General features: G+C 40.5%; 1 protein-coding gene across 1 annotated transcript in view; it reads right to left on the bottom strand.

The window, feature by feature from the left end:
- Positions 1–6966: 6966 nt before the first annotated feature.
- LOC130386588 (protein FAM184A-like) overlaps positions 6967–13393 on the bottom strand; it is a 45912-nt gene continuing 39485 nt past the window's right edge. The window contains exons 20-23 of the mRNA XM_056595594.1: positions 13180–13326; positions 12248–12365; positions 8836–8940; positions 6967–7000 (exon numbers count right to left, since the gene is read on the bottom strand). Coding sequence (XP_056451569.1) covers positions 6992–7000; positions 8836–8940; positions 12248–12365; positions 13180–13326 — 379 coding nt within the window. The 3' untranslated portion in view covers positions 6967–6991. The remainder of the gene's footprint in view (positions 7001–8835; positions 8941–12247; positions 12366–13179; positions 13327–13393) is intronic.

Here is a 13393-nt window from a genome sequence, read left to right as displayed (position 1 = left end):
CACACACTTTGACACACTCACCTAAAGGACAGAAGCACACTTAAATAATTTTAAAGGAGACATATTATACCACCAGGTGTGAGTGTGATTAGCCTTACAAGCCGTTTCGAAAAAATCTTCCCCATATGACATCACTAGTGGGCGTGTCCACCTAGATCTGTGCTGGATATATCAGTCTACCAGCCTACCCAGTGGACTGTAGAAAACGTTGCTCATCTATCCGTCATACATCTAAGTGGATACGGCCATTTGTAATGTCAGAAGGGGCCGATTTTCAAAACAGCTTGTAACTGCTAATCACACTCACACCTAGTGACCTAATATGTAACCTTTAAAGTAATACTCTTGAAGATTGTCATGTTAATGTCTGCTAAAGGTTTGATGTGTTCATTCCTGCCACTAGGGGTCGCTAAATCAAAAAACAACAGCAAAGGCGGAGTAGCGAGTACCGTGGCATCATGGGAGTTGTAGTCTTCGCCGCCATTGCCGAAGAAAGCCCATTTGACGTTACTGATGTGGAATTCCTTATCACGGAGGAGTTAATGTATTATAGGTTAATTCACGGTACGTTTAGTCCCGTTATGTCAGTTACTACTATGGAAATAGTGTAACAGTCAGTTTTATAACATGCAGTGCCATTAGGTGGCGCTCCCTTTGTTTGTTGTGCAATTTAAGGTTGAACCTGAAGCAGTGTGCGTGCTCCGCTAAGAGTAACTATGCAGTCTACGAGTGAATTCTCCCTTTTTATATGTTTTATTTTGTAATGAGTTGGTGTAGGTAGGAATCTCGGGCTATGTTCTTTGACGCATGTATGCTTAATAGATATAGTGCCGTTGAGACCTGTACTGTGTTCCAATATCCATTCTTCCATGAGTACACTTAAACGCAGTACACCACACTCACTAAGTGCTCTGATTTTCAGATGTCATTCATGCAAAAATCAAACACTCCGTGGTGCACTTACCGCAAATTACGATCATGACTGCCTCCGCGGCTCCTCCCCCGCAATAAACATCCCGCTTTGGACTGTAAAGTACGCCTAGCAGCTATAAAAAGCTATAACAGCTATGAAAACTACAAAACGACTCCATTAATTCAGGCTATCTGGAAAATGCGCCGACATTGGCTCAGCCTGGCTCCGCCCTCTTCCGCCACGTGGCTAAGATGGCTGCCGATGAGTACAAAAATGTGCATCTATCCACACTGAGCGGTTTGACCTTTTTTTAGTACACTTATTTTCGCCACGATCTTAATTGGAACGCCCTGCGTACTCACGCTAAGTATAGTGAGTGCGGATAGTGTGGATATTGGAACGCAGCACTGGGTTGATATGGTTGATGGTTGAATCCCACATGTTGCCTACAGTGACATCCCACGTTATAACAGCCACAAGTAACATAGCGTTAACTTGCCAACTTACAATTTGAGTGTTGATATCTGAGGTCAAAATAATCATAATAAACATAATGAGCATGTTGGACGTTGTTTATACTTCATAACGTTACGGTACGCATTACAATGTTTCCCACAGAATTCGGTTTTGCTTCGCAGAGGTAGCTGATGTTGAAAGTGTTTTTGGTTTGTTTTTTGAAGTTAAAAAGATATTCAACAGATATTCTGCTCTGAATTGCAGTGATGTGACGCAGGGAACTAGAGTCGCTATCATCGGTACGCTTTCCTGTGCAACATTTCATAGCATTTTGAAGCTAAGCTATAGAGCACACATGGCAATTAAATGAAAACCGCAATTGACCCAACTTTAGCTCTGCTTGGCTCTGGGTCTCTAGATGTTTTGTGGACAAAACTGATTGAAAATGATAATAGTGTTGCACTTTTACTGTTCATACTGTCCTTGGCTGTGTGCACGAGAGTTAGTTGAGTTACTTTGTGAAACACTTAAGAACTTACGTTTTTTCAATCAAGATTCATATTATAATGCACGCACACACGCACACACACACCACCACACACCCACACACCCCACACACACACACACAGCCACACCACACACACACACACACACCCACCACACACAGGTTCAATGTTTAAGGATTTTACTGTTTCATAACATAGAACAGAAACCATGATAGAATTTTCTTGATTATTGTATTGTATACTTCTCACAAAATCGACTGTACATAATCTTGTGCAGGGTTGCAAAAAAAATATCACATTCATGAACAAAGCATATTATTTATTACAAACGATCAAAAGTAAGACTTGGTTTATATATACTGAAATTACTTGGACTGTCACCTCCTGAAGAAAAACCTTTCCAGCACTTTTACATTTATTGGAGCAAACTCCTGCAACATGACAACGTTAGTTTATGAATGCCCATTCAGATCATTAAAAAACAATGCCATTTCTAAGCAATGTTTAAAATAGTAAAAAATATATATTGAAAATTCACATATTAGCATAGCAAACAGGAGACTACTATAATTGGGTTTTCATTTGGTTAATTTAAAAGGATTAGATATGGAAGAACTTTAAGTTTGTGCGTTTAAGTAAAAAATAAAGTGGCTGACGGTGTGAACATGCCAATAATCCTAATCGCTTAATCAAATGGCAGGATACATGCCTTTCCTTGAGTGGAGGTATATATTTCATAACGTTTTGAATATTCTCAAAATTTAAACCAAAGTTTCTCTAATATGAAGTTTAATCTAAACTCTTTGACAATAAAGCAACGGGGGCTAAGTCATTGAATGTAGGACACACTGTATAGAAGGTTGTGGAGTGACGTACGGCGTTTGGCCAGCAGTTGACTGGATTGGAGAATAATGTTTGGAGCACTACGGATCTGCCGGGTTGTCCCACAAAGGTATAATGCATATAGGCTTTAATGTTGATTGCTTTGTTTTGAATTTACTTGTATGCAGGAAAACACAATGTAAATCATTGTAATACTTCACAGTGTTCAAGGTAGGGCTAATTGGTCCAGAGGCATGCCCCATATTTATTTGCATTTTAGTTTAATTGTTGCACATAAATGGATGAATTCGTTTTTTTGCATTTGTTTTCTCAAATATATATGTGTAGAAAGATCCTTCCAAAATCAAGAAACTATTTAAAAAAAACATGAATTTGCTCTCTTGGTTGCAAGATAATAAAATGTTTAGTTTAATTAAGGAACGTCAAATTATGTGTCTAGTTTAACCGCTTGTAAGTTTACAAATGGAAAGAATAAAATAAAATAATAAAATAATTAAAATATTAAATAATTCCCTTCAAGAAGATTTATCCACTTTTGTAATAAATAAAAAAAGCTGTTATGCTACAATTGTCAGCAGCTTTTAACAATACTTATTTGATGTTGTACAAGTTTGACAATATTTAAGGTTTCGATATCATATCCGCCTAGTTTTGCTGCTTCGGTATTAAAGTCAAAAGGATTGATGGAGGTACATTTATAAATCATGAACTTAATTGTACAAGGTTTCCTATAAGACAACCACTCAGTAAGATAGTCTTAATATTTTTGTGCTTTTCAGGTAAAGCCCATAGAAAAAAAATATTTTAGACACATTTTCTTATGGCGTTAAACTCAGTATGGCGGTCTGGTATCTAAGTTAATGGTGAAATATTACACCACCAGGTGTGGGTGTGATCGGCCAGTAGGGCGTTGACTTATGCCCAAAAATCATATTTGAAGTTCGTTTGTTTATTAATATTAATATTCGAATATTTTCGAATATTTATTAATAATATTTTGACCATTAAAATGCCTTCAGTAAGACCTGGATTGGGCTTTCCGGGGTTGTTTACCGGCGTTGCTATGGTTACCGGTAGGGGTGCAACGGATCACAAAACGGTTTTTTTTTCACGTTTTTTGAGTCACGGGTCGGATCATTTTCAGATCAACAACAACAATAAATATAACAAGACAAATGTGACTTTAAATAAAATCTTCAAATATGTAAAAACAAAATAAAGTGAAAGATTAGGTAATAATCCTGCTTCCTTTAAGCATAGTCAATATTTACAAAAAATTGCAATCTGAGGCATTATTCCTTCTTCTTTTTTAACATGGATAGTAAGTAATCCCTAACCCTGGATTTACAATTCAAGATGTCTGCATTGCCTGGGGAGAGTTAGTCTATACTCTCCCATGGCAATACAGAACTTCCTCATCTTTTTTTATCTTTTAAGTATGGTAGCGAAATACAGTTTCTGTCGTTTTATTTGGCATTTTGTAAATCCATTGATTTCGGTTGGAAGACACATTGCTCATTGCAAGGGAGGTTGGTTGTAGTCTTTTCATTCGGTTCTAGCCCTACTGTTGATACGGAGAACCGAGCGAAAAGACTACAACCAAACATAAACCTGTCCGGTTCCGGTTTCCGTTTCCATGGGATTTACGAAACGCCAAATAAAACACAACAGAAACTGTATTTCGCTACGATACTTGATGATGTTGTTAATACTGGAATTGTCCTTTAAACATGCGCTGATCACGTGAACGCAACTTTTTTTTTTATCAGCGATCCGCGGATCACACTTGCGTCCGACCGGAGGGGTGATCCGTAGGATCCGGAAAAACCGTGAACCGTTGCACACTAGTTTTTTAATGGTCTTGCGTGTTCCAAGGGTTTATTAGGTTCTAATAAAGTCGCGTCTAATAATAACTTATTCACTGCCTCTTCCGTGGTCATTACCATATATAAATAGACTGCGTCGGGGTTCTCCGACGTCTTTCCTCTTGGCTGCCCAAACATGTTCGAATATAAGGGCTGCCTACTATTCGTTCGAATTTTGAAATATTTTTTGTATTTGATTATATTCGTATAACGAGAGTTCTGAGGTCAAGCCCTATTTGGCCGGTCCAAGCCGTTTTGAAACGACATCTTCTGACATCAAAAGTGGGTTGTCCCACCTAGATTCGTGGATAGATCAATCAAACAGCCTACCCAGTGGACTGTAGGAATTGGGCTCTTTCCATCCGTCACAAATCGACGGTCGCCAACGCCCATTCCCCACTTATCCGAGAAGCTGGCAGAACTTCAAAAAGTCTTATAACGGCTAATCACACTCACACCTGGTGGAATAATATGTCACCTTTAAATTAAATTGGTGACATTTCCCCTAAACCTTCAAACGTTTCGTCTTAAAAAATGTCTTGATGACCTCGTCAGATAAGATAATAACCACTTTAATTTGGGTCCTATGACCAGAAAAATAAATGGTGGGAGGTGATAGGTCTCCCTAGGTTATTAGGATTAAATAATGACTCTTTTAAGTTGATAACCAACCAAATCAGTTACCTTCTATTTATAGGAAGGTAACTGTGAATCGATAGCAAGAGAAACTTTACGGTATACAGTATATTCAGATAGAAAGCAGTGTGAGGCGAATGACTTAGGGAATTTTGGAGTTTTGGAATTCAAATCGGTTTTAAAAAAGTGAATGTGCATAAAGAAAAAAATTGGGTTGCAAAGAAAAAAAAAGAAAAAAAAAAGATTTGTTTCTAGTGTGGGTGTCTGATTAGAGCCATTTTTTTTTTATTATTGTGCATCAGCAATGTTAAGTATTATATTATTCCACTAGGTGTGAGTGTGATTTGCCAATGCGAGCCGTTTTGAAAATCTGGCTCTTCTGACTTCACAATGTGGGCGGTCCATATAGATGGTGTGCTGAAGAGATCAGGTCTACCAGCCTGTAGTGGGACGCAGCAAAGTTGCTCATCTTCAGTCACAACGCAAGGTGGACACGCCAAACCGGTGATGTCATTACTAAAACAAGGTAGGAGGCAGATTTTTAAAGGCATGTAACGGCTAATCACGCTCACACCTGGTGGTGTAACATGGGACATTTAAAATGTAAAAGAGAAACACTAAAACGGATAGACAGCAGCTTTGACAGATTTTTTTGTTATTTAACCATCGTCTGTCCTCACATGCTTCGACGAAGGGGTCCCGTCTTAACAGAGTCAAAAGGTTGGTTTTTGGTTCCACGTTGACGCGACGGAATGACTATGCAGTCACTTCGACGCAGTCGCGAACCTGTTTTGGTTCTGTTTCGGGTCTTGGTGTCGCTGTGCAATTCATCGCCCCACCGGTAGGGGGCGCTATGTTTTTTGTACGAGAATGACGGCGACCGACCAAGACTCATGTGATGTCTATCGTTGATAGCCTCATTGTAGCCTATTTGTTTACCTGCCGGCTTTTCCCATGTCCGACCAAAACGCACTATTTAAATGGCGGTGTTTAGGCAAGTGAAACCGGAAAAGCGAATGGCGGAAATGATGTAGTTAGCGGACCAATGACAGCCCTTGCTGCTGCATCGCCTTGACACAAGGTTAACATTTTTGGGAGGCGAAACTCAAGCCCTTGCGGGGTACGCAAGGAGGGTCCGCTAGGACGTAATGGGTCCGTAAACCCCCTTGCGTTGCATCGACGTGTAACCATAACTCTACCTTTAGCTGTGGATCTTAACCGACACAGTTTGGATGTTGACATGTTTTAGAACGTTTTGTCTGCTTGTAAAAAGCAACAACACAGTGCACACACTTAAACATGCGATTCAATCTGACTGGAAGACAGAGCTTACTTTGGAAGTCCACCTTTTTCAAGTCCATATAAACCAAGATGGTTATTAGCAGTTAGAAATCCGTTTTGCAATCGGTGGCGTGTCCACCAGAGTGTGACTGGATATATCTATCTATATGTCTACCAGCCTACTCAGTAGACTGTAGCAAACATTGCTCATCTATCCGTCATACATCTAGGTGGACACGCCACTTGTGATGTCAAAAGAGGGCGATTTTCAACACGGCTTGTAACGGCTGATCACACTCAAACCTGGTGGTATAATGTGGGACCTTTAAACTAGCCCTCTGTCTGAACACACGTCTTTTGACTCAACGGTTTGTTTTTTGCGGCGAGTTGCAATGTTGAACATCGCTTGTTCTGTTTTACGGTATTTCTGAATTTCTTTCTCCTGCGGCTTCCTATGAGTGGTCGGGGTTGTTGAGGACATGTCCATAGCTTCAGGAAGGCTAAGAAAAGGGGAAACAAAGGTAGATTAAATTCGATTTAATTGAATATCTTATCATATCATATAATTTCATTTCATTTAATATAAATTCTATTCAGTTGTATTTGTATAGCCCTTAACCACTGGTAATGTCTCAAAGGGCTCAACAGGCCAAATGACAACTCCCTGACCTTAGCCCACAGGAGGGCAAGAAAAAAACGACCTTAGAAAAATCTCTATTAGGGAAAATAGCGGTGTCAGCATTGGGGATCTTCCTTCTGAATTATAGCCTGGGGGTGTAGAAATGTTATTTGAATTATTATAACATTCCGACATAATACATCTGGACTGTACGTCCACATTTACAGTCTCTTAGAAGTGAAGTTGATCTTCGCAGATAAAGTCAAAGTCCAATAGGTAGCTAGTCGTTCCGATAGCGTTGCTAGTAGAATCCTCTCTCTTTCTGCCACCTAAATGATGACATGACGTAATACCAACAAACAACCAACCAAACCTTTACCTTGGCGTATTCTGCTGCGTTATGGCACCTGCTTGTGACCAACAGCTTAATGTCTATCAACAGCTATTCAACGCTATTCTATGTTAGCATACCTAGCTGACCGAAATATTAACATCAATCAGTCTCTATTCTAATCATTTTGTGTTGTGATGTTTAATGAAGCACAACCACAACAAAAAAGGTGTTTCCGAAAAGATCAATTTGTTTCCTTAAAGGAGAAATATCATACCACCAGGTGTGAGTGTGATTAGCTTTACAAGCCGTTTCGAAAATCTGCCACAGATGACATCACTAGTGGGGGTGTCCACTTAGATCTGTGCTGGATAGATGAGCAACGTTTACTTCAGTCCACTGGATAGGCTGGTAGACTGATCTATCCAGCACACATCTAGGTGGACACGCCTGATGTCATATGGGGTAGATTTTCGAAACGGTTTGTAAGGCTAATTACACACACACCTGGTGGTATAATATGACCCCTTTAAAGGTGGTAACACCTTTAAAGGGTACACAGTATTTTATATTTTAACATTATTTTAGGCCCTTAAATAGCTCTAAAATAATGTTAAAATGGGGAACATAGGGATGACCCCCTCTGGTCCCTAGCTAGCTAGCTAGCTCTGTTTCCTCTAGAGGTAGGTGACTGTCTCTTCCTTCAGAAGACACATAGATATATATACTCACTAGATATCGCCTGAACCTACGTCAGACGTGTGTTTGTGGTAATGATACACAGAAAATTCAAATCGATTTATAGATATCTTTTTACTATCATTACCACAAACATGTCAGAAAAATCAACCCGCGGCAAGATGGCTTATTAAATGTGATATCTAGTCAGTATATTTATCTATGGACGCTAGCTAGCTAGCTCTGGTCCCTCCAGAGGTTGGTGACCGTCCCTACCATGAGCTGAACACTAGTAGGTATTGTCTGAGCACTAAAAATACCCTGTTTCATCACCAGGTTGGATGTTAGCTAGATGTGACTAACTAGATCAGCAGGTAGGAAGACCAGAGGGGGTCATCCCTATGTTCCCCAGGTCCTATGTTCCCCGGGTGCAAAGGGTTAGGGTCAGGTTTAGGTTTAGGGTTAGGGTGAGGTTTAACCCTTAACCTAACCCTTACCATAACCAACCGGAGGAGAGGCATTCTAACCAATCACAGGAAAATCTGAGGCGAAAAAAGGCGGTACTTGCCCCTACCATCCTACGAAAAAAAGATTTGCTCACAGGGCCCTTGTTCCCCGGTCACATACAAAGCGGGAACATAGGACCCGGGGTACATAGATACGCTCCCGACCAGAGCTAGCTAGCAGGCGTCTAAATGGAGGCTCACCTTGACCAGTGGGTTGATCACGCCAACGTTGGCACTGGAGTTAAACACTTTGCTGAAGCCTGTCTCTCTGTTGACCAACTCCAGCTGGTAGAACTTCTTGTCATCCTAGCAGAAAACAGTTTGTTTTTAGGAAACTTTTGAGTTTTTTTATTTGCTAGTTTTCTCACCAAGTTACAACGTCAAACGTTTCTTTAAAGCGTACACACATCTAACACATTGAGCACTTTGCAGGCACAACGCACAAACTTTAGTTGTAATACTTTAAAGGGTGACATTTTATGCCACCAGGTGTGAGTGTGATTAGCCGATACAAGCCGTTTAAAAAAATTGCCACAAGTGACATCACAAGTGGACATGTCCCCCAAGATGTATGAAGGACAGAAAAGCAACGTTTGCTACAGTCCACTGGGTAGGCTGGAAGACTGATCTATCCAGCGCACGTCTAGGTGGACATGCCCACTTGTGATGTCAAAAAGAAGAAAAAAAAAAGAAGAGACAGATTTTCAAAACGCCCTTTAGCGGCTAATCACACTCACACCTGGTGGTATAATATGGGACCTTTATCACTTAATATTCATGATGCCTGTTGAGTAAAATGTTTGAATGGACCAAAAAACAAACATACTCAGACAGCTGGTGATCTTAGGATAGCTAGCGTAGCATTCAAGCATGAGACGGTTCTTATTCAATGCTATGCTTACAGTAAGCTCAAAATGGAAGTCTGACGTCGCTGCTGAATTGGCAGAGCTAATATTTGTATGTGCCGTCTTTAAAACCCCAATTTGTTTATAGACAATGGAAACACGGTAGCAAGAGAGATATAATATTAGGACGTATTTCACTGAAAAGCTCTGGGTATGAGTAGCATGGTGGTTAGCGAGCCTTCAGATCAGGAATAGTGCCGTTTTGCGGACTCATTGCAAGACCACTTTCATCATGAAACTGTTATTATGAAATATTCTTAGACTTAGCTATTTAATTAGCACACACCCAACAGTACACTTTGGCCTAATAGTAAATACTTCAAACTAATTCAAGTAACATAATTTGTTCTGGTGGGAGTTTAGTTTTGTTTAGGGTATAGCCAAAAATGGAGAGCGATATTGCTGCTTTCTTGGTAGTTCTAACATATTGCATTTGGAAAACATTCAATAGCGTCAAATACATAACCCTGAAAAAATGATGTCGTAAAGGCAGATAGTTTCAGCATGTGTGTTTTAATGAGAACCTTTTTTCTTTTTAGACAAGTTGTCCCAATTCATAAAAAGTCTGACAGTATTTGTAAAACATGAACACATAGGATTTGCTTTTTTAAGTATAAAAATAACAGTGTATTGCATATATAAACAACTGGTCAAAATAGTAACGTCCGTGCATTTTTTATTGTGTTTTTTCGAAAAAGACAAAACTTGTGTCTTTATCACCCTAACCCTATCTTTTGTGGCACTTGTTCACACATACATACATTTAAAAGAAAAACTACAACTACCAAAAGTGCAATGATAAAGTTGATGATATGTGATGCACAGCAATGAATCATCATGAAAGTGATTTCAAATGAGTGATGGCTCAACTGAATTTCCATGTAACATAAATTGATCCAACACACTCCGTCTTTTTGTTTAATAAGGTTAGAAAACAATGGCAGTGCATTTAAACGCCTCTTCTAAAGGCTCAGTCATTGTTCCACGTCGACGCAACACAATGACCACGCAGACGCTTGTGTGGACCTGGTTCAGCGTCAGGTTTTAGTGAGCGGACCAATCACAGCCCTTGCTTCTGCGTTGCCTCGACTCAAGGCTATCTTTTTTGGAAGGCGCACGTCAGGCCCTTGCGGTGTACGCAAGAAGGGTCCTTAAGGACGCATTGCGTCAACGTGGAACCGTAACTCAGCCTTAAGTGTAAAGTGACACAAGGGACAGGAAGACGTTAAACGCATCGTTTCCTCCCAAGCTCCGGACCAAACGTCGTGACTTCAGGACGGCTTTGTAAAACCTTGCATCTAAAAATAGTTTTTTAAAAACTGGCCCAGACAGACGGTATTATTTTTAGACTTATTTGTCACTTTCAGCCTTCGTTTTCTTTTAGTTGTCTCCAGATCCAGCAAAAATAACAACAATCATCTTAAGGTCCCCAATTATACCACCAGGTGTGAGTGTGATTTGCTGTTACAAGCCGTTTTGAAAACCTGCCTTTTTAAGTGCTTTAGTGACATCACAAGTGGGCGGTTCCAATTAGGCAGTATTTCAAAGGGCTTGAAATGGCTACTCACACTCACACCCGGTGGTATAATATTTAATAAAGGCCCTTTTATAGGTGGACACTCCCACTTGTGATGTCACTAGAGGAAGATTTTCAAAACGTCTTGTAAGGGCTTATCACACTCACACCTGGTGGTATAATATGTCACCTTTAAGGATCCGATTACAGGTGGATTTTAATTAATAAAACAATGGGGTTGGCCGTAGGTGGAGCAATGTAGCAAATTAGAAGAACAACTTTATTTAATTAATTTGCGTTTTTGCTGTGACGTAAAATATGCCTTAAGTCATTAAGCCAATGGGGGATGGGGATTGCAGATGTTCCCGTTGTGATTGATGCAAGTGAGGACTGTAAACGTTTCATCAGGTAAACGGGTGTAGCAAAGAGTGTTGAGGAATTAAAATGGTGTCCTTTACTTTGGGTATAAATAATAAAAAAAAAAAAATTAGGAAAAGCTTCATAGAAAAGGTTTGTATTACAACCTGACGTGTCTTGGGTGGGTGACAAAACATCTTTAAAATGAAACAAGACAAAAAATGAAATAAAAATCGAAATCAAACACATTATTATTCCAGTTTTGGATTATTAAAATGGATTATGTTTAAAAAACAAAAAGTTTTTACCATATTACTATGTCAAATGACACCAAAACCGAGAGAGTGAGAGAGAGAGAGAGAGAGAGAGAGAGAGAGAGAGAGAGAGAGAGAGAGAGAGAGAAAGACCAAGAGAAAAAAAAGAAAGAAAGAAAGAGAGAGAGAGACAGAGAAAGAGAGAGAGAGAGAGAGAGAGAGAGAGAGAGACAAAAAGACAAAAAAAACGAAAATAAATTGCAAGAAAGGGTGAGAGAGTAAGAGCGAGGAGAGAGGGGGGAGAGAGAAAAAAGAGAGAAGGGGGTGTTGGTTAGACTACTTCCTGAACAGGGGGTGCGTGTGACGCTAGCTAGCTTACGTTAGCTTCCGCTAACTCAGTTAGCTCCGGCTAGCTAACGTTAGTTCCGGCTAGCTCCGTTAGCTGCGGCTAGCTGTCTGGCATCCCTGGTTAGCTGAGGCTACGTGGAGGTGGGTGGTAGGTGGGGGGGGGCCTGTGCTCCCTCTTATTCGGCATTGTACCCGTCCCACCTGTGCCTGCGCCCGGTAGTGTCTCTACGCACCACTAACTTCTTGACCAGCGTCTCTCGCTCCGTGACCATGGCGCGAAGCTCGGCGATGGCGGCCAGGTCCTCTGGGCGGCTCTCGCGGTTCCGGAACTTGTCCTCCGTGCCTTCGAGCCTGGTAGGGAGAGAGAGAGAGAGAGAAAGACGCACGCAGGCACACACATAAACACACACACACACACACACACACACACACACACACACACACACACACACACGACACACACGCACACACACACACACACACACACACACACACACACACACACACACACACACACAAAACACACACACACACACACGCACACACACACACACACACACACACACACACACACACACACACACACACACACACACACACAGGCACAAACACATTCACACACATGTACGTACTGTTAGGGGAAGCTATGTTGGAGCTAGCTGAGGTGGAGGGGCGGGGGTACGGGTGAGAAACAGGGCAGGTGGACTATATAAATAAATGGGTAAATATATATAATAAATAAATATTGATATAAATACATACATATATCTTCATATTGAAGGTAAGCAAGCATACGGTATATATATCTATATAGATATTTATAGATATATGCCTAATTTATATATAATATTTCTCCACATTGAAGGTTACTCAGCCTACAGTATATATCTACATATATATAGTATTATTTCAGCCTACAGTATCTATATCTATGTAATAACTCAGCCTACAGTATCTATATATATATATATATATACATATATGCACATATATGATAACTCAGCCTACTATATATCTATATCTACAGATCTATATGATAACTCAGCCTACAGTATCTTTATCTATAGATCTCTATGATAACTCAGCCTACAGTATCTATATCTCTAGATCTATATGATAACTCAGCCTACAGTATCTTTATCTATAGATCTCTATGATAACTCACAGTATCTGGAGGGCGGTGATCTTGTCCTTCAGGGCCTCCTGGGCCTTGTTGAAGTCAGCCAGCATGATGTGTGTCTCCCGGTGGTGGGCCCCGCTCAGCTCGCCCAGCTCACGCTCATGTCTCTTACCCAGGTCCTGCTCATGGGCCCTGGGGGAGGGAGAGAGAGAGAGAGGGGGAGAGATAGAGAGAGAGAGAGAGAGAGAGAGAGAGAGAG

Source organism: Gadus chalcogrammus, chromosome 7 (assembly GCF_026213295.1).
Source record: "Gadus chalcogrammus isolate NIFS_2021 chromosome 7, NIFS_Gcha_1.0, whole genome shotgun sequence".
Lineage (NCBI taxonomy): Eukaryota > Metazoa > Chordata > Actinopteri > Gadiformes > Gadidae > Gadus > Gadus chalcogrammus.
This window is presented reverse-complemented; position numbering and strand designations above follow the sequence as displayed.